General features: G+C 41.6%; 2 protein-coding genes across 8 annotated transcripts in view; both read left to right on the top strand.

The window, feature by feature from the left end:
- The window catches only part of tjp1a (tight junction protein 1a), a 108,772-nt gene extending 97,981 nt beyond the window's left edge, over window positions 1-10,791 (top strand). For 4 of the 6 annotated variants that reach the window (XM_030726368.1, XM_030726365.1, XM_030726370.1 and 1 more), the window contains 9 exons: window positions 626-1,447; window positions 1,566-1,648; window positions 1,804-1,980; window positions 2,111-2,217; window positions 2,313-2,572; window positions 3,087-3,241; window positions 3,328-3,548; window positions 5,032-5,175; window positions 9,054-10,791. In XM_030726368.1, coding sequence (XP_030582228.1) covers window positions 626-1,447; window positions 1,566-1,648; window positions 1,804-1,980; window positions 2,111-2,217; window positions 2,313-2,572; window positions 3,087-3,241; window positions 3,328-3,548; window positions 5,032-5,175; window positions 9,054-9,148 — 2,064 coding nt within the window. In that variant the 3' untranslated portion in view covers window positions 9,149-10,791. The remainder of the gene's footprint in view (window positions 1-625; window positions 1,448-1,565; window positions 1,649-1,803; window positions 1,981-2,110; window positions 2,218-2,312; window positions 2,573-3,086; window positions 3,242-3,327; window positions 3,549-5,031; window positions 5,176-9,053) is intronic. The other 2 variants (XM_030726367.1, XM_030726366.1) reach the window with 2 other exon arrangements.
- A 6,768-nt stretch (window positions 10,792-17,559) lies between these two features.
- fam189a1 (family with sequence similarity 189 member A1) overlaps window positions 17,560-26,242 on the top strand; it is a 113,114-nt gene continuing 104,431 nt past the window's right edge. Inside the window, exon 1 of one of the 2 annotated variants that reach the window (XM_030726095.1) lies at window positions 17,560-17,892. In XM_030726095.1, coding sequence (XP_030581955.1) covers window positions 17,644-17,892 — 249 coding nt within the window. In that variant the 5' untranslated portion in view covers window positions 17,560-17,643. The remainder of the gene's footprint in view (window positions 17,893-26,242) is intronic. The other variant, XM_030726094.1, reaches the window with a different exon arrangement.

Genomic DNA, 26,242 nt, shown 5'->3' with positions numbered 1-26,242 from the left:
TCTTCTTAAATGTCAGGATTTCTAATGTGCTTTTGTACAAGGAGTATGTGCTTCAGTTGTTAAATACTGTACATTTATGTTGCTTTACGATTCCACCAAGACAGTGGGTGACATTTTTCATTACTGTTTTATTTACTGCAAATCTGCACGTCATGCCTGAAGTAACCACAAATTGTTTTTCAAATGATTGGGAGCAGTTTGATGCTGTTTTACATGCCAGAATTTTTTTTTTTTTTCTTTTCAGTAAAGACGAGAAAAATGGATCCCATTGTTTTGTTGTATCTTTCAAGAACTTTATTCTTTCTTTATTTAAACTCTGTTTATTTTGGAGTTGCAGTGGTACGTTGTGATGATTGTTTTGGTTTTTTTTAAGCTGCAACATTTGGCTGTGCTGCAATTTCTGTTAAATCTAATATATTATCTGACTAGTAACTCCTCCTTCTCAGTTTCTCTATTTCAGGTCTTTCCCTTCTCGTTTCCTCTTCTGCAATTCATTTTGCAGATTTGTTTTTTCTTATGTGTGCGTGTGTCCAGTTTTGCGTATCACATAATTTACATCTGTGCGATTATGTTAACAGAGCCTGTGAAGTTGTTAACCCCTGTCTTTGTTGTTCTTTGTTGGTAGATGTTTCAGAAGGATCCATACAGCACAGACAACACAGGAAGAGGTGGTCACAGCATGAAGCCTGTGACGTACAGCCCTCAGCAGGGGTATCACCCTGACCAGCAGCCATACAGAGATTATGACCACCCACCCAGTCGGTATGACGTCAGCAGCAGTGGTGTCAGCAGTGGAGGTGGATACCAGGAACCAAAGTACCGTAACTATGAGAGCTATGAGAACAGTGTGCCTCACTACGACCAGCAACCGTGGAATCCCTACAACCAGCCGTTCTCTACTGCCAATACCCAGGCCTACGATTCCCGTCCTCCTTACGGTGACGGCCCTGACTCTCATTACACCCCTCCTCTGCGCTACGACGAGCCGCCACCTCAGCAGGGATTTGACGGCCGGCCTCGCTATGGCAAACCGACAAGTTCAGCACCTGTTCGTTACGATGATCTTCCACCTCCCCCTCAACCATCTGATCTGCACTATGACCCCGATTCTCACTTGAGCACATACCCCTCAGCTTCCCGCTCACCAGAACCTGCTGCCCAGCGGCCTGCTTATAACCAGGGCCCAGCATTGCAACCGAAAGGCTACAAACCTCAGCAGTACGATCCTGCTCCTGTGAACTCTGAAAACCCCATCATTCATAAAGTAGAGACTCCCTCACCTTCACCTGCTGATGTTCCAAAAGCTGCGTCTGGAAGAGATGAGCAGCAGGAGGAGGATCCTGCCATGCGGCCTCAGTCAGTACTGACAAGGGTCAAAATGTTTGAGAACAAACGATCTGTGTCCATGGATCGAGCCAGAGATGCCGGGGATTCATTTGGGAATAAGGTAAACTGGCATTAAACATGTTTAAAATGTCTGCTACAGTTACTTTGAACTTTTAGGAAATTAGCAGCCTAGAAGAAGAAAACATTACTGATAAGGCTCATTGCTTTTTCTTCTTCAGGCAGCTGATTTACCCTTGAAAGCTGGTGGAGTAATCCCTAAAGCAAATTCTCTGAGCAACCTGGATCAAGAGAAGACCTTTAGGTAAGCCTGTTCAGTAACGTGGAGAGTAAGTGGAAATTTGTTAAAAAATTTCTCACACAGTTTAATTTTGGTCTTATATTGTAAACTCTTTTCATCTGCTGTGCTCTAACCTCTGCCACCTGTTTTACCTTCTGGACTGTGTTACACCATTCCAGAGCCCCAGAGCCTCAGAAGCCTCAGTCCAAAGCGTCTGATGACATTGTGCGCTCCAACCATTACGACCCTGATGAGGATGAGGACTACTACAGGAAACAGCTGTCTTACTTTGACAGACTGCAGGCTGGCTCCAACAAACCCCCACTACAAGCACAAACGAGCCACAGCTTCCCCAGGTGATGCTCAGTCCCACTGATAAGTTAGATTTTTCCATTACACACATTTTGGATATTTGTGTGTCTTTCTTTCTTGTCCTTTATGGTTTCATATTTATATCTAGTTTATGGTTTTGATTTTGTGTCTTAGGATGGACTCAGTGGAGAAATCAAGTCCACTGGAGAAAAAATACGAACCAGTTCCCCAGATGACACCATCGGTGCCACCAGCCACACTGCCCAAACCCTCAGCTGATGGTAAAATTGACTGCAGTCAGATTGTGATTGAGGGAAAACATGTATGCAAACTGTACTGTGGAGCTTTTTGGCTGACATGCATTACTGTTCTACAGCCAAGCCTCCTGCTCGAGAGGACACGGTCCAGACCAACTTTCTTCCTCACAAGAGTTTCCCTGAGAAGTCTCCAGTCAATGGCACTAGTGAACAACCTCCAAAGACAGTCACTAGCTCCGGGGCTCTGCCAGCATCCAGCTACAATCGCTTTGTGCCCAAGCCCTACACCACCTCTGCCAAACCTTTTGCACGCATGTTTGACAGTCCTAAATTCAACCACAACCTCCTGTCCAATGACAAGCCTGAGAGTGCTCCCAAGGTAAACCGATTTTGACCCGAGGTCACACAGAATCAAATGTATGATGGTGCAAGTTAGGCTGCACACTTAAAATCAATGTGTTTGACTCAAAGTCAAATAACCTGATGGTGCGTTTGATGTAACTTTGGCTGTCAGCTTTGATATCACATTAAAAACATGAACAGGGGAATGTAGTTTTTAAAACAAAAACTTAAGTAAGCATAAAGAAAATTCTCAAAGAAATCAGATCCAATGTTTTCTAAAATATTTCAGGATTGCATCAGAAATGTGTTTTTGCAATTTGGGGCATATGGTATTATTCTCATTTATTTCTTTGTGTGTGTGTGTGTGTGTGTGTGTGTGTGTGTGTGTGTGTGTGTGTGTGTGTGTGTGTTGTTTGTTTTTTTTTTAAACATTTTGTGTAATGTCTCTGTGTCAAGTTCACTTCTTCAAACCTCAATATCATTTTTTTCTGTGTTGCTAAAATGCGTAAATGAGTAAAATAGCTCATTTAACCCTCTTGCATTTGTAACAGGCACAGAGCTCAAGTCCGGTAAAGCCTCAGGTACCCCCACAGCCCCAGAACACAGACCATGACAGTGGCCTGGACACTTTCACACGCACAGCGGACCCCCGGTCCAAATACCAGCAGAACAACATCAACGCCGTGCCCAAGGCCATCCCTGTGAGGTAGGAAACTTGGTCTGAGTAGAGGTAAAAGTAAAGGTTTACTGTTAAAATATGTCAGCGTGACACTAATGTTGCATGTCTCCCAGCCCCAGTGCCCTAGATGATGATGAAGATGAAGATGAAGGCCACACTGTGGTGGCAACAGCTCGCGGTATCTTCAATTCTAACGGTGGCGTTCTGAGCTCCATTGAGACAGGTGTCAGCATAATTATCCCACAGGGTGCCATCCCTGATGGTGTGGAGCAGGAGATTTACTTCAAGGTCTGTCGAGACAACAGCATCCTGCCACCACTCGACAAGGAGAAAGGTACGATATCAAAAGCTGAGAAATAAAGGGACCCGAGGTTTGGTTGTTTTTGTATCAATTCACATCAATAATTATTAATGTGAAAGTCATTTTTTTGTATTTTAACATTTTAAATTTGTTCTTGGTCAATGAGGTAGATGGTCCGTATGTTTTATAACTAGCAGCCCTAAACTGACAGTCACTAATTTTGGATATTCCTGCCAGTTTAAAGACAGTCTTGCTTGGCTGGAAGCGTTACGCTCTTCTGTTGTCCATATTTACAGCTGTATATCCATATTGCTGTTCAAAGCCATACCACAAGGAGTGACTTTGAGTCTCCTCTGGAAAACAGTCCGTTCTCTCTCTTCCTGATGACGGCATTATGAAGCTTTTATTAGTTCAATCCAGTTTTTTTTTTTATTGAATTGAACGGTGGTTTCTTTATATCCCACCTACTGATAAAAACAGGAGGAGGAGAACTTATTCCCATGGAGTTTTATCACATCTTATTGAGCTTCAGGAGATTGTTGTTGCGCATGTAATAAAACTCTATATTGGTCCTCTGTAAGACAGTTAATCACAGGAACCATGCAAGTCAATAAATACCTTAACTTTATTAAATTCCCTCAAAGTCTTCGCTCCATTAATTATATGAATCTCGACAGATGTGGGTGTAAACTCTGCTGCTTGACTGAATGGCAGAGGCATAAAACTGCAAAGTCTTGCCATAGTTTTTATTCTTATAGTATCAATCTGACCGATGATTATGTGAACACTGTGTGACAGTGTAGAAGGGTTCATTTTTTTAGTGACGCACTTCCAGAGAATTAGCACCTGAAACTGCAGCTGCTTTTAGTTTTACAGTGAGGTTTCACTCAGCAGGCAGCTGTTTCTGGTGAACCATCTATAAAACCCTCCACATGCTATCTGCTCAGCACCAAACTGCAGGCAGGCACTGACTTAGTGGTGAATGTGGATAAGAATTCAGCAGCTAAGAAGGCAGATAATTCCCTCGGGAGCAGGTAGAGAATAATCAGAGCCAAAAGAAAGGAAATATTGCAAGATTTTTTTTAACCTCTGTTGCAGCCATTATCATGTACATTGTTAGAGTCTGACCAATTTATTGGCAGGGTAATATTATCAGTGAATATTGGCTATTTGCTGATCTAGCAGTACTGGCATTTATAACGGCCAATATGAATGACTTATTATTATTTTAAGAGGGTGATGATTTATTAGTTCAGTTTCATCTCAAAACAAAATGATGATACAATAAATCTGTAGATTATTTTATTGTGTAGCTTGTTCTCAAACCCAATCCAGATAGTCTTATATGCATCTAAATTTGTCTTGCATCGATGGGAGCACAATCAAAATGAGAAACCTTTACTTTTGTTGATATAAAATCAATCAAAATCAAAAACCTTAGGATTAAAAAGTATGTTCCATACCTGCGTGGGTTTGTCACAAAATTTCTAATCCTGCTGTGTGTTTGTATTTGCAGGAGAGACCCTGCTCAGCCCTCTGGTGATGTGTGGACCCCACGGCCTGAAGTTCTTGAAGCCAGTGGAGCTGCGCTTACCTCACTGTGCGTCAATGACCCCTGATGGTTGGTCTTTTGCTCTAAAATCCTCCGACTCCTCGTCGGGTATGCTGCGCTTTCCCTGTTCTTCCGGGGTCGTTTGGGCTGGCTTTGTGACAAACTGAGGGTTTTGGGGTCACTGTTTTTAATCAGCTTTTACCCCTAGTTTTGATTCTCCTCTTTTTTTCTTTTTTTTTTTAATCAAAAAATTAAACCCAAAAAGAAAATCAACCAGATAATTTATTCACTCACACAATGTTTGAGAATCAACGGGGGGGGGTCTGCCTTATTTCATAATTCTGGCTTTAGGTGGATTCATTTTCATTATTTTTACTGATTCACCCACACAATCTCTTTTTCTGTACCACTGCTTTTTTCCTTTTAACATGCTAAAACTGCAGCATTTCTCTTTGGTTTCTCTGAGTCATCTTAACAAGCTCCTCTCATTTTATTTAGCACTCATGCACTGGATTCTTGGCTGTCCAATAATTGAACTTCATCAAGTGTAATTACTGTACAGTGCATGCTTCTCTGCTCAGATTCATTTTTCTCACATAGCCGCCCAATCCTGACCTGAAGAACAAACAGCTTTTATAGAGCTTCGGGAAACTGGGACACTGTCATAAACCATAATTTCTGTCATTATCCTGCATAAAAATCAAAAACCACACAAAGACATCTTGCTATGATGTCAAACTGTATCTTTCTAAATTTAGCTTTCATTTTTCAAAGTGTTCCTATTTGAAGGCAGCTTTCAGGTGGCAAAAAAATGAGTTTTCGTGCTAGTAATTCTTTCAGACTTACGTCAGACTCCAGTTGTTGAAATGGATCAGGGAAAGAGAAGAAACCAGAAGGATGCAAATAGCTTCACAGCTCTTGTCGAATGCAGGAGGAGAGGCAGCAGCATTCATCCTCACTGTACTACGGGGCTCCAATACATTTGGCTACAGTTACAAGTTGAACATATGTAGACTGTACAGTTAGAAGGCCTACCATGCAACACAGGGTTTGGTTTTAGAGTAAGCCCAAGCTGCAGTTGTTTACATCGGTTAACTTTTATATTTAATATCCCAGTCTATATCTGGCTTTAGATGGTCGAAAAGTACATAGATTATCAAAATGCAAGTAAAGCCACAAAGCAGATTTCTCTTGAATACTGACGTCTATATTTATACTGTAGTTAGCATTGTCAGATTCATCATTAATGCAGTTAGGACACAGATCCAATATAAAGAGGGAATCTTGCGTAAATTAAGAGAAATTAAAACAAAAATAAACCACTTCAAACAGGGCTTTATTTAATCTTTAATGTAAGTGAGCAAAGTAACTAAGAAAGACCCCAGAGTCTGAACACAAGTTAAACTTCTGCATACAAAGAAAAGTAAGGGCTGAATACAACTGAGGGAAGGAGCTAAATTCTCCTTTACTGTCCTTCCCATATCCAGTCTTCAAAAACAGTGGTAATTTTGGCAGTGGTCAGGATTAGCTGTTAATTAGCCTCATTTTAAGGATGAGACATGGAAGGCTGAATGAGATGTCAGCTCACTCCGTTGTCCTGCTGAATTGTGGGAGGATTATTGGGCTGCGTCGTAATCCTCTTATTGTAAAGCGAGGCCACTCTCCGGCCTCCCCCTGTACCCTTCTGTGGTTTTCTTCTCACTTTGCTTTGTGCTTCTCTTTTTTTCCACTCCTGTGTAGAAGTCTCTGCTTCTTGTTGCCTCCTTCTTTTTATCTCTGCTCTGCTTTTTTTTTTTTCCTTTCCTATTCAGGCATCTCACTGTGTTGAACTTATACTTACATTATAGCCAGTGTGATACAGTTTTGCTATTTAGAAGAACTCCTTTGTTTTTCTAATTAAAAGCAGAACTCCTGCATTACAGTCGAATCACTGAATGTAGAGTCAGTTGATGCTAAAGGGCTGTACTTTGATGAGTGAGGCCCCTGTTCTGTTTGTGACTCTTGACAGTTAAAAACAAAACAGAGACCTCCTTTCACACATTTTAGGACACACCTGTATTATATTTGTTCATATATGCATGCTCATTGTGACTTAAGGATACAGTGAGGGTAAAATGATTTGATTTAATAGGTAATTAATCAACTGTTTTGACAGTTTTCTTTGTCATCTTTAAGCAAAATTTTTCTGCTTCCAGAAGTGAGAATTGTTGTTTTCTCTGTTATTTTATGCAAACTTGATTTTTGGACTGTTTTATCATACATACAAGCCACCGCAGAATAACTTCTTACAACTTGACTGGGGAATTGTGATTTCCGTCCTGGAAGAAAATTGACGCCTCTTCTTGTAAAGTCACATACTGGCATCAAAGAAAGGAAGCGAAAGCCACAAACTCATAACTCAGATGGAGGTTTTTTTTTGTTTTTTTTTATTAGAAGTTTTAAAGGTCGGCATTTTGGCTCTCTGCCTTCTTTAGGATCAAATTTAATGTTCTGATTATCATGAATGTCAAGAATTACTTGCATACAGCCCTTTATTAGTGTCTGGGCTACAGCCGCTCTGTGAGCCGGGTGTGAAAGAACGTGAACGTGACTAAAGGACAGAACTGATGGCTGGCTAGCAAGCCTTGTTTTGTGCACGTCTCGAGTACATAAGCAGTCAGCTTGAGTGCAGAGCCAATGAACAGCCAGCAAGTTTATTGAAATGAGTGTTTTTGTGTTATATCTGGACTCAAAAAGGAAAGAAAAATGTTGGTGGGGTGTGTTAACAGCTTCCAAAAAAAGGCAAACAGGTGTAAACTCTGCAGGCAGAAGCACTAAACCTGAGACTCAGAGTCAGCGCTGTTATTCAAACCACTTTACGCACCGCAGCTTGACTGCTCATACCTGCCATGCAAGCGCAGGTCTGACCAGTGGGAGTAAGTTGCATCCTGCTATACCTCCTGAGCCACAGCCTGCCCACAGTAATCAGTAATGTGAGCTTCCTGCTCATGAAGAAGCCAGCGTGACAAAAAAATCAGTCTTCAAAACTTTAAATTAAGGCTTTCATCTGAGTCATGAATGTTGCTTTTCCCCTCTGCTTTTAATTTACCCGAGCAAGAGATGGTTGTCTGGTCATCGTCACTTTCATCTCATCCTTATCGCTTAGTCTTTAGAACAAGACTGACAGTTTAAAGCCCCCCCCCCCGTGCATGCAAAAAATGTGTTTTACTTATTGCTGCTTCTCTTGGATGTTTGAACATCACCGTGGAGATTAATGCACAGAGTTTGACACTAGAGGAAAGCTCCTCTGTGCTCACCGGAAATCTCATTTCAGCTACTACGAGTGTAATTTTGGGACATGACAGCTAGTGTGGACAGCAGTCTCACACACACACACCAGGGATGGACAGCGATGTTCAGCAGTTAATCTTTTAAATGAACAATATTTGCATGTCAGACACAAATTGATATCTAAAGTGGAGCATTTTTTTTTTCCTTTTGGAAGGAAGCTTTAAAGTGTGATCGTATCAGTGAAGAGGCTGCACGTGCACTGTCACGTGCACTGTGGTCAGTGCTGTATTGACGGACCGCTCCTGAGCTCGCTCTGCCTCCTTTGATTGATTCCACTTGGCACAGATGCGCATGTTTATAATTGCAATTACGCTCAGACCTCACAGTGACCAAGGTTTAATTTGCAGTCAACAAGAGTCTGGGGACATTCAATAAAAACACGAGCAAGGTTTTACTAGTCTCTTGTGCTCCTGTGCTTGGATGTAGGCCTTAAACATTCACATAACGTGGCTCGCAAACCATGAATATCATTAACTTATGCAGGCAGCGCTCTTTTAAAATGAAAGCCCTAGTTCACGACTGTTAAAGAGAGGTTTGGGTGTTAATAGCGTGTGTGAATTTTACATTAAAAAGCAGCTAATATCACCTCCTCCACCCCCCCCCCCCCCCCCCCCCCCCCCCCCCCCCCCCCTTCCTGTCTGTCTGTCTGTCCTCAGGTGATCCAAAAAGCTGGCAGAACAAGTCTCTCCCTGGAGACCCCAACTACCTGGTGGGAGCCAACTGTGTCTCCGTGCTCATTGACCACTTTTAAAGAAGGAACAGCAGGTGTAATGTTACTGAATGTGGAAATGCGGTGGATGAAATGAAGATTATGGACACATATACACACACACACACACACACAGGCACACACGCACAGATGCACATACTGTTCATACACTGACAGACGCACTGCAAGCTTACCAACACATAATGGAGTATGATGAAGGCGAGACACCAATGATCGTTACAAGCTGTTCTTTAAACTCGATTTAAAGTTTTGATGTAAAATGATGCATGCCCCATGTCACTGAGGGTTGACACTATATATAAAGCAATGTTTAATGTAATTTTCTTCTTTTTTTTCCCTTTTTTTTACACAGAAATATAGATGGATGTATGGCTTTTGAGACAGCATACATGCTTCAGAAGTCTGTGTCAGTGTATTTATACTATATATGCCTACAGTATATATAGAAGTATAGAGATTTACTTCAGATTTTACTCAAATTGATTGCCAGTCGACATCTTATTTTTTCAGTTCAGGGGACTGAGTATGAACAAGTAACACCACGTTTTGTTTTGTTTTTTTGTTTTTATTTCCCACATTGAAGGAATCTTATTGAAGGTTTGAGACAGGTGGTTGAAGGAAACGGCAAAAGACATGAGCTGGATATGAACCCAAGCAGCACACTTTTCGAGATGTTCTTCCTACACTTCTCACTTTGTTCTTCCTTTTCTTACCTTTGTAGCTTCCTCTTACTGAGCACCACATCTCTCCTTCCAGCCTGAGGGAGATCTATGCATGTTCTTTACTCAGGTCTAGCAGCCTCCTCAGTTCCTTCCTCACATCTACTAATGTCTCTCCCGTCTCTTTCTCTGTGCACTCTTGCACTCACACAAATAAGCAGTGATGCCTTATCTGCAGATTATTCACTTTTCATTAAGAAAAAAAGAGTAAGTTATGATAAATTATGGTATAATGTCATTTGTTTTTTTTCCATTTTTGTGAACCCACTGTATAAATAAACTGGGGTTTAGCACACACAGAACCAGTCGATAAAAGATTACAAAGATATGCTCTTCTTTTATCTGCTATGCATTACTTAAAAAAAAACAACATCAGAGAAGAAGTGGCTGTAAATAAAGCTAGCATATTGCCTTGTTTCTTTTTTGTTGTAAATGAACTTTTTGTATGTCTTTCTTTTTTGTATAAAACTTAGAGAAAACATGTTTTAAAAAGCAGAAGAAAGTGAAAGTGGTTATCTTTGTATTATGGACATACCCTCAAGCCTTTGAATTGTAACCTAACAATAATACATCACACCTTTTCTACCGATATGTCACCGCCGCCATGTTATGGTCGCCAGGAGGTCTTTTTTGTTTTTGTTTGTTTTGTTTGTTTTTTTGTGGCCATGTAAGGTTCAGGAAAGTGTTTGGGGCTCAAATGGATTTAAAACATCTTCATTCGGAAGGGTGTGCTCTCAGTGTCCCCCTCACTGATTTGTGATACTGGATGCTATATTGGGTGCCCTTAAATGTATTTTTGTACTAATAGACAATATATTACGTATGGCACACCAGTACTGTTTTATTTTTTAGATATAACACGGCTTTAATTGGATATTAGCTCTTCACTTGTGGCTGACTTTTTTTTTTTTTTTCTCCTCTGCAACACAATTTTAAGTATACCACTGTATTAATAAATAAAATCATTTTTAAATTAAAGAGTGTATGAGGAAGTTTTGTTTTTTTTTTAACCTACAGAGTTTTGTATTTATATACAATATAATATATAGTGAAAAAGTCTTGAGCCACTCCTCATTTCCTTCTATTTTGCTAGGAAAATAGGAAATGGGTGCAGCAATTTAATGACCCAAACACACTGCCAATGCAGTAAATGCATGCTTGGATAGAAAAATGCAATCTCTTTAAGACCTGCAGAAACAGGTTTTTACGGAGAAATGGTTCTAAATGTGAAACAGTTTGGACACAAATGGACACACACACACGTTACCAGCCATACTGGCTCAGACATCGCCTGGATTAATAAGGTCTGTGTCAGGTGTTGAGGAACCAGGGCATACTGATGATAAGTGAGCTACTGGAACAATACAGAATAAATGAACACGAGATGAGCAGCAGGAACTGTTGGAATGCTACTACACATGTAATCCCAGTGAAAGGGATTACACGAAGAGGATGTGGGACCTACGGACTCTTTGACACCCAACATCCAGACTGACATCGAAACAATTCGTAGCTCGAGTTTCAACATTCAAAAGAAGCAACTGCTATCACAAATGCTACAGCAAGGGGGAGCCAGGACAGCGGGTCTAGGGGCGATATCATCATCCCCGCACTCCGAGATTGGGTACCAAGCCCCAATAACAACTGGTACATTGAATGCCAGAGCAGCTGACCTGAAAGATAAGATCATGGCTAAGCTGGAATCCTGGACACCCCCAAGGCCAATTACCAAGACCCTCTAAAAGTATTAGAACATGCAAATGCAGACAATCCCTACTTTCATCACTGAAACCAATCAGTTGATCTATACCGCAGAAATAGTAATCCTTGAGATGCTTGGCTGTAAGATAAACAGCCACAAGGAGCAGCCTCTAGCCACAAGATGGCTAGAGGCTAAGATCAAGGCAACACGGAGGGAAGTTATCAGCTATCAGAGCTGCAGAAAGGTGTGATAATGCAAGGGGTGCCTAAGAAGTACAACAAGCTGCCTGTACCTGAGGCCTTTGAAGCTGCCAAGCAGACTCAAAGCCTTGGCTAAACAGGAGAATCAACCAGATGTTCTCCACTGCACCATTCAAGGTGTACTCTCAGTGGCAAGGGAACCATAACAGAACAGCACCCCCACCAAGGCTGGAGACAGAGCAATACTGGAAGAGCATATGCTCAGTGGCTAGTGGATCTATGAGCAGACCACAGCAACCTCTGTGAACAGCCTTCAGTAACATTACAGTGGTAGACGTCCAAGAAAGAATCTCAAATCTGCACGGCACGTACCACCAGCAGATAGAAGAAGTGACTGATATCGAAAAATCCTGCCAATGGCTGGACAAAGCTGGACTGACAGACAGCACAGAGGCACTAATCATGGCAGCACAGGAACAAGCTCTAAGCATAAGATCGATAGAGTCTGGGGTCTACCACACCAGGCAAGACCCCAGGTGCAGGTTGTGCAAAGATGCCCCTGAGACAATCCAACACATAACAGCAAGGTGCAAGATGTTAACAGGCAGGGCATATATGGAACGCCATAGCAACTTGTATCCAGATTAAATTATGGTGAACTTGTTTTAATTGGAGACCTGAATTGGGAGTGGTTTAAGACTGTATCAGAAGATTTTAAATCTTTTTGTGACTCTTTTAATCTTACTCAGTTGGTCCACTTACCCACACGGCCAAATCTTAAAAGCCCTGAGAAGTCCACCTTGATTGACCTGATCTTGACAAATGTTAAATTCTCATCTTTGGGTGTCTTTTGCAATGACTTAAGTGATCACTGTGTTGTTGCTGTCACTAGAGATACCAGAATACCCAAAGTTAAACCTCGTTTAATTTATAAGAGGAGCTTGAAGCATTTTAATGAGCAAGCATATCATCATGATCTGTCTGCTGTTGATTGGATGAAAATACGTCTGATCCCTGATGTAGAAACAGCTTGGACATTCTTTAGGGATTGTCTTATGGAAATTGTAAATAAGCATGCCCCTTTCAGAAGACTCAGGGTTAAGGGGCTAGAGAATCCCTGGTTTTCCCCGGGATTAGCAGACATTATTCACGAGCATAATCTGGCCTGGGCCAAGGCTAGAGAAACTGGCTCCATCAGTGATTGGTCTGTTTTCAGACAACTAAGAAACAGATGCTCTTCTTTAATCAAGAGAGCCAAATCAGAATATTATTTGTCAGTCACCACTGAGAATTTAAATAATCCTCGGAAATTTTGGAAAGTCATAAATTCTCTTTCAGTCAGCAAGGAATCCCAGACTCTACCTTCCTACGTTCTAAAGGATTCTGTTCCTGTCTATGACAGGATGGAAATGCTGAGTTGTTTCGACAAGCATTTTATTTCTTCTGGCTTCTTATTTGACTCGGTTAGAGCTAATTCTGTGACCCCCTGTTCTTATCACCCAGTTTACACTGCTGAGCAATTTAACCTGGCACCTTTTACTGTTAATGAAGTCCATAAGGCCCTTGTAGCTTTGGATCATAGGAAGTCTAGTGGACCTGATTTGTTAGAACCGTTCTTTCTTAAGCTGGCAGCTGATTTATAGCAGAGCCTCTTACTATCCTTTTTAATCTCACAGTGAAAAAAAATCTCAAATTCCTTCAGTGTGGATATCAGCCTTTGTTTTTCCTTTATTAAAAGGTGGTGATCCAGTGGTGTTGACGAACTATCGGTCAATTTCCAAATTGTCAGTGCTGACTAAAATTCTGGAAGCTTTAGTGAGTGAGCAAGTAAAGGAATATTTACATCATAACAAAATATTATCAAATTACCAGTCAGGCTTCAGAAAAAAACACAGTACCATCACAGCTGCAGTGAAGGTGGTTAATGATATTTCTGTGGCACTTGATAAGAAACAATATTGTGCATCACTCTTTATTGATTTATCAAAAGCTTTTGACACCGTGGATCACGATATACTAAAACTTAGACTGCTCCAGTCAGGTTTCTCAGAGAATGCAGTCGCCTGGTTCACAAATTATCTTAGTAATAGAACACAGTGCATCAAACATGATGACCTATGCTCTGATCTTGCTACTGTCCACAAGGGGGTGCCCCAGGGATCTATACTAGGTCCTCTTTTATTCATTATTTATGTCAATGACTTAGCGCTAAATGTGTCAGGCGCAAATTTGCATTTTTATGCTGACGACACAGTTATTTATTGTTATGTTCCAACTCTTACTGAGACTCTTGAATCCCTGCAGCAAGCATTTGTTGCTGTCCAGCATTCATTATTTAACTTAAAACTTGTTCTAAATCCAGATAAGACTAAGTTAATGATATTTTCAAATTCCAGGAAGAAGCAAGAACAATATCCCTCAGTGCTCACTCTTAAGGGACACAAAATAGATTTGGTGCATACTTATACATACTTGGGTCTTCTACTTGATGATTCTCTTACTTTTAAACCACATGTGGAATACCTTGTAAAGAAGTTGAAGCTTAAGCTGGGTTTTTATTTTCAAAACAAGTTGTGTTTTTCTTTTAATGCCAGAAAGTGTCTTGTTGTGGCAACTTTCTTGACTGTATTGGATTATGGAGATTTGCTGTATATGAATGCTTCTGCACAATGCCTTCGGATGGTTGATACTGTGTATCATGCCTCTCTCAGGTTTATCACCAATTGTAAGGCATCTACTCATCACTGTGAGCTGTATGCTCGGGTGGGGTGGCCTGCTTTGTCCATCTGTAGATCCTGTCACTGGTACACTTTTATCTACAAGGCATTACTTGGGCTACTACCAGCCTATATTTGTGGTTTAATTACACTGAGAAGCGATATTCCGTACTGATTTCGTTCTCAGAATCAGTTGTTACTTTCTGTCCCATTTGCTCGCACTGACTTGGGAAAAAAGGCTTTTGTTTACTCTGCACCCTCCTCATGGAATAGATTACAGAAAGATTGGAAACTGACAGAATTCATTTCATGGAGTGCCTTTAAATTGAGACTGCAGACTTTTGTGGCTGATTCCATAATTTGTACTTGTTTCACTTAATTAATATTTTAAAATTTTAATTCTTTTATGTTTTTGAACATGTATTTTAACTATGTAATTTTTCTAACAGTGTTTTACTTATATTCTGTTGCTGCCTATCTTGGCCAGGACTCCCTTGAAAAAGAGATTCTTAATCTTAACTGGACCTTCCTGGTTAAATAAAGTTTAAATAAAAATGAATAAAAAAAAACCAAGTGGCAGGCATAGTATACAGGAACATCTGTGCCAAATATGACCTGGAAATCCCAAAGGTCAAAATGGGATAAGCCCCCACGGGTGGTAGAGAATGCCTGAGCTAATATCCTGTGGGACTTCAGATACAGACAGACAAACTGGTGATGGTTAACCAACCGGACATAGTAGTGGTGGACAAGAAGTGGAAGAAAGCCGTAGTGATAGATGCAGCAGTACCAAGTGATGGCAACATCAAGAAGAAGGAACGCGAGAAGCTCGAGAAATACCAAGGGCTGAGAGAAGAGCTAGAGAGGATGTGGAAGGTGAAGGCAACAGTGATCCCTGTGGTAATCGGTAACTCGGGGCAGTGACCCTCAAACTGGGAGAGTGGCTCCAGCAGATTCCAGGAACGACATCCAAGATCTCTGTCCAGAAGAACGCAGTCCTGGGAACAGCGCGGATACTGCGCAGAACCCTCAAGCTCCCAGGCCTCTGGTAGAGGACCCGAGCTTGGAGGACAAAGACTGCTGATGGGGCGAGTGGGGAATTTGTGTGTGTGTGTGTGTGTGTGTGTGTGTGTGTGTGTGTGTGTGTGTGTGTGTGTGTGTGTGTGTGTGTGTGTGTGTGTGTGTGTGTGTGTGTCAATTTAATAAACTGTCTTTTTTTAAACTATTCATATGAATGCTTGGGTACTTTCTTTTCAGTGGTTGATATTACCTAAAATATGGTTTCTTTGTTGTCATTTTATCAAGGGCTTACAAACATAGATACATGAAACAGATTTTAGACTATTTAAAGGTAAGCTTAAAACTCTGTTGAGTACTCAGTAATCTAAATTTAAAAGCAGCATACATCCATGATACACACTGTACAGAAAAATTACATATTAAGAGGTAAAAAGAAGAGAAACAGAGCAGGGTTAATTGTGATGTAAATTAAAAATAATAATCACTACGGTTCACAACTTGGTGGCGCTGGTGAGCTGTGAATGAGTCTTCTACGCAGGACGGAACTCATCTTTCAGCTGTGATTTTTTTAAGTGACTGTCTCAGGACGTAACAAATCGTCAAAGAAGTAACGTTTGTTAGACTTTCTATTCATCTACACGACTTTGCCACGTCGGTAGCCGCTGGTTTCTTTGAAATGTTTTTCATCAAATGCATGAAGAAAACCACACAGTACCTGAAAAATAGCTGCGATACAACATCTGCAGAACTGAAGGAGCCTTGCAGCATGCAGGCTACAGTCAATCCTCAGGAGCCGTGAGGTCATGTGGAAGTTAGGAGCTCCCAGATGGTTACATAGGAAACATGTAACCATCAGCCAACTCAAAAAGAAAAATCTTGTCTGGATAGGCTACTGATCACAATTCATATCCATTCATTTCTGACTTTAATTCCTGTGGGTGGCAAGCCTAAAAGGCAAGCTCAGACCTGAGATAATTTTCTAATGAGTATTATTTAATAATCTGCAGAAGGTCTAACTCATTGGAGCTCCCCTGGACTGTGAGGCTTTTCTTGCATGATGAAGGACAGTACAAAGTCAATGTTAAATGAAGACGCAGCCCTAATGGAGATGCTGGAGCTCAGGTTAATCCAGTCACTTTGTGTCATGAAAGCCAGACACACACGGACTTAAATTTCAATCTCCTTAATTTATTTTGTTTTATCAAAAAATAAAATAAAATAATCCATCAGTGAAACCACTACATCACCAACGAGGGGTAGCAAATCGCAGGCAGCTTTTTTTTTCCCCTTTCTTAATTTTTTGTTTAATGTTGCCTGATAGCAAGGAGTCCACCTCCCCTCCTTCACCAGCATAGTAAAACAGACTCGGTGTAGCTCGCCGCCATGTACACGCACAGAGTGGCACATTTCCAATACGCAGTGTGCATCTCCTGTCCTGGCTGTGAGATTTGCTGTCGTCTGTGAAAACCACGGCTGGTGCCTCAGGCTGAAGAAGAGGAGAGCCGTTCGTTCGGACCTGGGGGGTATTTAAATACTTAAAGTCGGGGGGAAAAAACCCAAAACAAAAAATAAAACAAAAAAAAACCCCCACCAGCGTGGGATCAAACGTTTAGGCATTTTAGTGCGGTTAATCTTCGAGGAGTGTGAGTTCATTGTGTTTTTCTACACGCGTCTTATCCAGGCTTCATCCCTCGCTTTTGAGTTGTTGGAGAGCCTGCAGAGGCGAGCATGACAGCATGACAATGGTGCAAGGCTGGTTGACAGCACGATGAGGCGTTTTTGGTTTTTTCCTCTTTGCGTCTTGACTTTTCAGGAATGGGCTCTTGTCGGAGCAGTCAGCGAGAACTCCGGAGGTTTATTGTCTGTATTTCGACTTAAAGACATTCAGAACATCTGTGTGTGTTTTGGCAAATATCTGGCGGCTCGTCCAGCCCGCTCTTTGCTCACCTTTCTCCTCCCATCAGCCGCAGAGCATCTCTAATTGGAGGGACTCCGAGCATCTTAATTGACGGGAAGATCTTCCACTGACTTCGACTTAGTGCCGTTTGCCAGCTCACTGCGGGCTAATACGCGACGCTTCTGCTGCGATTGGATGTTATTACCTTTATTTCACACAGCTGAATTTGTCTAACCCGGTTGGTCGCATCGTTTAGTCACAATGCCGGTGAACGCGCTGCCCCGCGGCGGCAGCAGTGGCTTAGGCGGCCCGGGGTCTCTGAGCCCGGCGTCGCTGTCCCGCAGTCTGTCCCGGCTGAGGGAGTACCGGAACCGGACCAGAATCATGCTGGCTCTGGGAGTCTCTCAAATGGTCCTGGGGAGTCTCATCCTGGCTGTCAGCTTCGCGGCTCTGGCTCTCACCACATCACCCAGAGTCCGGCACTCCTGTCCTTTCTGGGCAGGTTTCTCAGTGAGTAAAAGACCCGCACAACGCATGCATTAGGAGGCACGAATCAGTCTCGATCTAAGTTACCTCCAGGTGTTGCAGCCTAATTGGAGACTAACATCATCAGCTTTATTTTATTTTCCAAAGCATTGGAGGAAACGGGCTATTTAGGGAGTACTAAGTTGATTTTGTAATTTTAGGATTTCAGAAGGGGCTCCAGCTGTCTTGTCTCAAGGAGAGAGCTAAATCAGTTGGCGTGGCAGTGCCATGACGGAAAGAAATCAGCTTCTAAATGAATTTTGGAGGGCAGAGCCAATCTTATGCAATTAGAGGATGCAGAGCCTCTGTGGTAACCAGTGATACCACACACGCGCGCATACGCACACCAAAAGATTAGGATATTTAAAACCCTTCAGCGCTCCAGTGCTTGTGTGTACAGTAGGATACTTTGGAAAAATCTGTTTTTTTTTTTGTTTTGTTTTTCTTTCTTGTGAAGATTTCGTGCTGTTTTCCGTAAATATTCATGAACACACACTTCCTTGTTTTATTTTTTTTTTCTGCCTACCAGAAACCTTAAGCAGGGCTTGCTCCATTAATTATAGAGGTGGTGGGACAGAGTACAGGGGTGAGGGGAGGTGTGCGGCATGAGGGCCATCTGCGCGTGCGTACGTGTGTGTGTGTGTGTGTGTGTCTGTCTGAGAAATAGCATGCGCTACTGCCTCTGTGTGTGGGAGTGTATGGGGAATGGTAAGCAACCACAGGGATCAGAGTTCAAAGGTCAGTGCACATACTTGATCAGTGCCTTGGGCAACATCTCTGCAGAATATGTTACAGGTCTACCAGCCTGTTGTGGTGCAGTTGGAAATCTGAAACCTGCATCTTTGTGCCCTGACTCAGCAGTGCATGTGTGTGATGGATGCACACGAGTTTCCAGCCCATGTGTCTCAAAAACCGCAGTCCTTAAAATTCCATATAATGAGATAAATCATGAAAATGAGACAAAATCAGATGAGAAACAAGCCCTTCTGGCTTCAGGAAAACCACAAAATCTGCCTAGTAACTAATGGCACTGAACTTGAACATGTTCTCAAGAGTGCTTCACTGTTTGTCTTACACAAGAAAATAGGTTTGCAGTTAGCATCAATGACCTCTCGGGGAAACGGTGAATCACAAGGGTTTGCCTCTTATCCTTACATGTCCATGTAAAACGTCCTGTTGACTACTTTGTGGCCTGAGATCAATTCTTATCAAGTAATTTCAGAGCAAGGACGTTGTGTAAGGTTTAGAGTAAACGGTAAGCAGAAGTTTATTCATTTCGCTTCGGTTGAGAAAGGTGCTGGAAACAAATCGCTCGCCGGCAGAAGGAACCACTGGACACAGTGGCGCCAAAACCCGAGATAATGTGGTTGAATCCAGCTGCCTATCTGGAGATAAATGATGGCAGTGATTTGCCCGCAGGCAATGAGACACAGAAAGTCACTCTTTGAAATATTGAGAGCTATAAAATGCTCTGAATGATGGAAATATTTCCTCAAGGCTTTTGTTCACGATAAATGTTGCAGAAAAGAAAGCAACTTTTTAGCACACTGATACCTCGCATTAAGTTGGTCTTAAAGGACCATGGTGCAGCTATTTTACCTTTAAATTAACTGCTTCAATAATTTGATGCCACAGTGACTTATTTGTCACTTGGTGCCTTTAACAGCCGTTCCTGCATTCTGCGACTAGGATTGGAGCGGGTGTGATCTCCCATGAGAAGCTTGGAACACTTTAAGTCACACGCCATCCAACTATCAGTCCTCAGCTAGCCATAAGTTGGAGCCTGCTCAGTATCATCAGTGCTGACATCATGGCTGAGGCAACAAGACCTAAGAGGACAATGATGGAGGAAACTAAGAAAAGAAAAGGAGCGACTGAGCAAGAGGCCGGACAGGAGTAAATCTCAGACAGGCTTTTATTTGTTCTGCCTCAGCTGGTTTGTTGTAAATGAGACTTTCTACTGTATAAATATCAAATGCAGCCTGTGTGTGTGGCTAACAATATTTTATTAGCAGTATTTCAGACAAACTAAAACTTTGTCTTGTGGTTTTATGGTAGTGTTAATATCAGATGCAATAGTAAATTATATTATACATTAGTCATTTTTGTGTAAAACCCCGTATTTCTCTACCTTGTGAGTTGACATGGTTTCTTGGCTTCTGATGGAGTCTTCGCTGATTCTGAAGTGACACCACTTCTTGCATAATAGGAATTTAAATGTCAAATTATGCATAATGCAGTTTGATTTAACAGCAACAACAAGAACAACAAAGAAAACTGCATTTGGGGTAAAGAGGATGAATCAACAGCATTTTGATCAGGTAGAATGAATTTCCTTTTGTAGCTTTGTTCTGTCATTTAACTTAATAAGATGAGTGTATTTGTACACAAAAGCTTGCCTTTATAGTTCCAAAGACTTTGTAATTTTTGATAATGTGTCTGTTTCCATCATCCGATGTGTGTGAGTGCTGTTTGTAAGCAGCTAAGCGGTCCTCATGGTGTGAGGACAAATATGTATCCTAGTTAAATTGGCTGCACGAGCCTCGCTATGCTGCTGACACAGGCCCCAGACACTAGGGGTAAAATGATAACTCTCAGCTTCTTAACAACAAGCTTCTTTGAGCATGTTAATTTAGTTAGCATTGAACCTTGAAGCCACTGAGCTAATGAGGAAGGTGGCAACAAATTGTCAGCCTATGCACTTATTTGTGTGTGTGAGTGTGTGTGTGTGTGTACTCTGTGGGTGTCTGCGTGCAGTAACTGTGGGACATCATAACAGATCTCTGTGTGATGACTCGTGTTGTGGGATCTCATCACAGTTGCGGCAAGAAGAAAAGGCGCAATCTTTACTTCCTACACAGGCCAATCACTGCTCAGCTGAGCCAGACCGTCCCTCCTCTTCCTACACAGACACAAATGCACACAATTGCCTGGCCTACAAAGACAAACCCTTCATACATCTTGCTCTTTCTCACAGCCTACCAAAGTCTTGTAATCATCGCACACCTCTTCCATCAGCCTCACTTTCTGTCGATGTCATTTGGGTGACAAAAGATGACTCTGGGCGGCAACGTTGAGCACTGCAGACTCTGCACAAGGCCCGAAAACCCAGAGCGTTTACCTGTTGGCTGCAAATCACACCACCCTGCCAGGTTTGGTTAATAAATGAGACGACATGGCCGAGCGAGCCAAAGAGCGAGCCGCAGCTGTCAGCAGCTGAGATGCAGAACAAATTACCGTCCATCTTGCATCTCCCTGAGTTAAACCTGGAACTTATCCAAGTGCCCGGACACAAAATATACAAACACAACCAAGAGGGAAGACAGTTATGTGAATACGAAAATCCATCACGGGGAGTTATTGCAGGTATCACTTACAAATTCAGACTCTCGTTGTATCTCTCCAATATTTCCTCTCCCCTTCTCTTGAGCTCCAGAATCGGATTTACTCTTATTTTTTTTTTTTTTTTTTTTGCCCACCTCCCCCGCTCTCCTGGTTGTGTGAAAGAAGAGGGATGTTGCTTCTGTGTACAGCTAAAAGTAACACTCCAACATACCAGATCTACAGACTGGGCCATAACAAAGACAGCTTTAGATGATATTCTTGGTGTTTGTTCTGCGGCAGCTCTTTCTGCTGCATTTTCAGCACCAAGCGTCAGCAAATTCTGCACTAATCTGCTCAAGTGTGTTAATGTGTGGGACTGTTTGCTTGTGTGAACAGAAGTGTTTTCTTCTTGTAAGGGTTTTCTATCTTTGTATGTGTGGAGAGAATGCGAAAGCCCGTGTTGGATGAAACAAAAGTTGTCATGTCTTTCTGTCTGTTTGTTTGGTTTCTTAACTTGTGTCACCAACTACTGCATAGAGCATGAATTCATGTCCTGTGAAATATCCCTTTGGCCGTACTTTGCTTTTAGTGCTAGTCAGCAAATAAAATATGGTGCTGAGCAGTTAAGTAAACATGTAACAACATGTTTGTGAGTTACGTTAGCATTTAGCTCAAAGCAAAGCTGTGTCTACGTACACCTACTGTAGCCCATGTAGCTGAAGACTCCAATTAGTAGTCACTTGAGACTCAAACAGTGAGCCAGTCCCAGTAGATTCCCATATTAAAGTACTCAGTTTAAGACCTAAAGTTATAATGATTAGTGATGCAGCAGCATCATTAATCATGGGTCAACTGGGGTTTTGCAGGCATGTGTTAACTTGTCCACAATTTCGGATGTGTCACAACCATAGTGAAGGTGTACGATCAAGTTAATAAGGCCCCAGTCACACAGAGCTAGAGACTGGTCTGCAATCATCTTGCAATCACCAGTCATAAGGGTAAAGTATGTATTCCCCGATCAGTTGCTGGAGGTTGATGGCAGTCACTGGGAAAATGATTGTTCAAGTCCCAGTCGTGCAGGTCTACAGAGCGGTCATTTTTTTAAAACTCATTCATGTGAATACCAGAAAGGCTTAAAGGGCATGGCTGCCTTGATTGACAGGTGTGCCAAACTGTAGCAGACAGCTGTCTGCTTGGCTTCACCTTCGGTAATTGGAGTCAATGAACTGGACCTTTTCAGAGTGTTTGTGCTTCCTGGAGCATTTTTAATGGAAAAATCTGACTAATAATATGTCTTCCTGTGTGGAACACCCCATCCAGGAAGTGAAATTCTAGTAATTTAATAGTCTGTCACTGAGCACTAATTAGCAGATATGTACCTGTGTGGTACACCTGTGTTGTTGATGAATTGCGACTTGCTGACCAAGCTTACTAGCTTGAGCTGATAACTTCAGCCGGCACTTCAACCTCTCATCTGGATAATGTGTTCCTCCAAAAAACAAACAAACAAAAAGAGTGCAGCAGTCAACACACTAATATTGGGGCATTAAAATGCCACCGAGTCACCAAGATTTTGCATTTTGACCATCCTTTATAAACAGTCGGCACATTCAGTTGTAGCAGCTAACTGTCTGCTGGTGTTACCTAAACTAATATGAGTCAATAAATTGGATTGGTTTGTGGTGTTTTGTGGTCTACGAAATCTTTGCTACAATTTAGTGAAATTTTTGTGTTAGTTACATGCTACCAATAATTAGCAGGTAAACAAAAGTATTGATCCTCTTAATTTTTCAATTCAAGGACAGATAATTTAATTTCATTCTGGGGTTGTAGGATGCCGGCGTTGCAGTAAGTTAGTTTGTGAAATTTCCCCTTCTAGATATTCCAGCATCAGTTGTAAGTGATGTTGTTGCAAACTGGAAGCATTTAGGAACCACAGCAACTCAGCCATGAAGTAGCAGGCCTCATGAAGTTACAGAGCAGGGCTACTGAGCGCTGAGGTGCATAGTGCTTAAAAGTGCTCAAGACCGTCTGCTGACTCAATACCTGCAGAGCTCCAAACCTTCTCTGGCATTAACATCAGCACAAATCTGTGCACCAGGAGCTTCATGACATGGGTTTCCATGGCCGAGCAGCTCCTGTAGGTGTAGTTAGACCAGTACTTTGGTCAATATAGTGTATCTGAGCAATGGCAAAGACCAAAATGCCATCTTCAAAATGGAAAATCTTCTATGGAGAGTATGATTTGAATATACTTTGATCTGGAAAGCCAGGAAATGCTTAACATGAAGCAGACTAGTCTCTGTAAAATAAAGTACTTCTGTGGTTTTACTAGGAAATATTATTATTATTTGAACAGTTTTTGATTGAGATATATTTAATCATAATCAACTGTAGCTATCTATAGTTTGTATTTCACCTTATTTTGTCTAGTGGTCTCGGTGAGAAAAGAGACCAGCAGGTCTAGTAGTAGAAAACAAAACAAAGACGCAAAAATTGTTCTGAGATTTTTTTTTCCCCCTCTTATTTCTTCTTTGTGAATCAACATTGATTAAGCAGTGAATTAGGCTTAAGTAGTATCCAGGCAACAGGTTTCATGACACAAACACACATGCACAAACTCAAACATTAGTCTGTAGCATTGTTGCTTTGGAAATCGTGATGATTTTGACAAAAAAAGCCTTTCTGTCTGATGCAAACTCATGGATGTTGTCAGGAATACTGATGGCATATTTATTAGTAATGCTTTGCTTTTGGCTCATGACTCATATCATCAAAGCAGACAGAGAAGAGAGGTATAAACGTTACACACAGTCAGCCTTTCTCTGCCTTTAAAGTGAATATCGGTATTTTCACCTCGGTGTCAAGTGAGTCTGGTGTTTTTCTAAGGTCCTTTGTGCATTTGTTTAGAGGTTCCTATGAGTCATAGTTTCAGGTCCAATGGAATTCCAAATAATATAAAGTAGTGCATGAATAGCTTAAACTTAATATCAGTGACTGATCTTTAGAATTTGTAAATCAGTAACCGACGTCAGACAGATGTTGATTTCTATTTCAGCAAAGTAACTTGCGTCCTTTTGGTGTTAGTCTCTGAACTTTGCCTTTCTTCGTCCGTGTTTGGGTCTGTGTGTTTGGGTGCAGAGAGCTGGTGCTACATATGAAGATGAAATTGAATCTGTTACTCGAGTTGCACTAAAAAGATAGAATTACAACGGAAATGTTTTGCTTTTTTGTGCGTTAATAGCTTCCCCAATCAAGTTCTGTGTCACACTACACAAGGATGTCTGATTCAAATTCTCTGTATTTCTCAGCATATGGGGAGAAATTAATGTTACTTTGTTCAGTGTATAAAAACAGTTTCCCATTCAAAAAAATAAAATCAAAAGTACATTTTTGAAAAAGAAAAACAAAAAAACAAAAAACATCTCTAGGACTATTGTTTGTGAAGGTTTGATCTCAGATGTTTTTGGACCATCTCCAGAAATTGTGTAAAGGGAGTAAAGAGGACTGTGATCCTGTAATCATCAGTGCTGCAAATTCAGTAGTCAAAGGAAGAGAAAACATGATGACAGGACACCAAACACAAGTAAAATGCCAGGCTGCAGTCATTTACAGGCAGTCAGACGGGGGCAGCCAGGGGGCAGGCAAAAGGTAAGTGGCATTAAACAGGCCAAAACTTAATACTAGGAAAGATATTTAAAAAATGGAAAGTCAGAAATAACAAGAAATTACAGGAAAACACGATTTCTGACAGTTCAAAGACAGTCTGGTAAAAGGAACGTAAACAGGTGGCATCTGTAGCGGAACGACTGATTTGATAATTGGTGGCAGGTGGTGTATAAAACTCTAGGGAAATGAAACAAAGACCAGAAGTAAAACTACCTGAAATATGAGGAGGTAGGTGATTTCAAAATTAAACAGGAAGTAACAAAACAGAACCCCCCCCCCCTTCCCCCCAAACTATGACAGTAAAGCCCACAAATCCTAAAAAGTTAAGTATGTTCTGGATGAAATGTTCCTTTAAAGAATCACAGGTGGCTCAGAAGAAAATTCACCTCACATGTGGCACCCACTGAAAAAGCCTTTCTTTCTCTGTGATGTGATATAGCTGTGGTCAGAAGTTTACATACACCATGAATGTCATGGTAATTTGGGGCTTTCAATGATTTCTTTGAACTGTTCAGGTTTAAATATATACATACACCCCACTAATATTTTGGTTAAATGACCCTTAGCAAGTTGCACCTCGGCCAGACAGTTTTGGTAGCCATCAACAAGATCGTGGCATAATTCTGGCTGGATATTTGACCACTCTTATTGGCAGATTGGTTCTTCTTGGTTTCCTGGCATGGAACTGGCTTTTAAGCACACACCAGGTTGAGGTAGAGGCTTTGGGAAGGCCGTTCCAGAAGTTAAATGTTAGAACTGCTTTATCCATTTGAAATCCAGTTTTGATGTGTGTTTGGGGTCATTGTCCCATTGAAACACCTAATTGTATCCAAGTTTCAGCTGTCTATTTGTCAAGGTGAAGAATTTGAAGGTAGTCCTCCTCCATTATTCCATGCACTCTGTGCAATGGACCTGTACCAGTGGCAGCAAAACAGTACCAGAGCATGATGCTACCACCATGCTCGACAGTTGGTACTTCTTAGGTTTCAAAGCCTCACCTTTACTCCTCCAAGCATACCTCTTATCACTGTGGCCAGATGTCTCAGTCGTTGTCTCGTCTGACCATAAACCCTTTCTCCAGAATCACTGGCAGTCATTGGTTTGTCCATGTGGGAGCTGCAAATTTCAGCCGAGCTTGAAGGTGTCACATTTGTAGCGGGGCTTTTTTTTTCTTGGTTGGCACCCTCTCAGTCCACAGCGATGTAAAACTCACTTCACTGTGGACAGTGACACTGGTGTTCCAGCAATTTTTCAGTTCATGGCAGGCTTGAACCTTGATGGTTCCTGGTTTGTTCCTGAACACTAACCAATTTCCTCTCCTCTACTTACGTACAATTGTTTG

Source organism: Archocentrus centrarchus, chromosome 3 (assembly GCF_007364275.1).
Source record: "Archocentrus centrarchus isolate MPI-CPG fArcCen1 chromosome 3, fArcCen1, whole genome shotgun sequence".
Taxonomy (NCBI): domain Eukaryota; kingdom Metazoa; phylum Chordata; class Actinopteri; order Cichliformes; family Cichlidae; genus Archocentrus; species Archocentrus centrarchus.
Note: the sequence above shows the minus strand (reverse complement) of the source record. Positions and strands in the feature narration are given on the sequence as shown.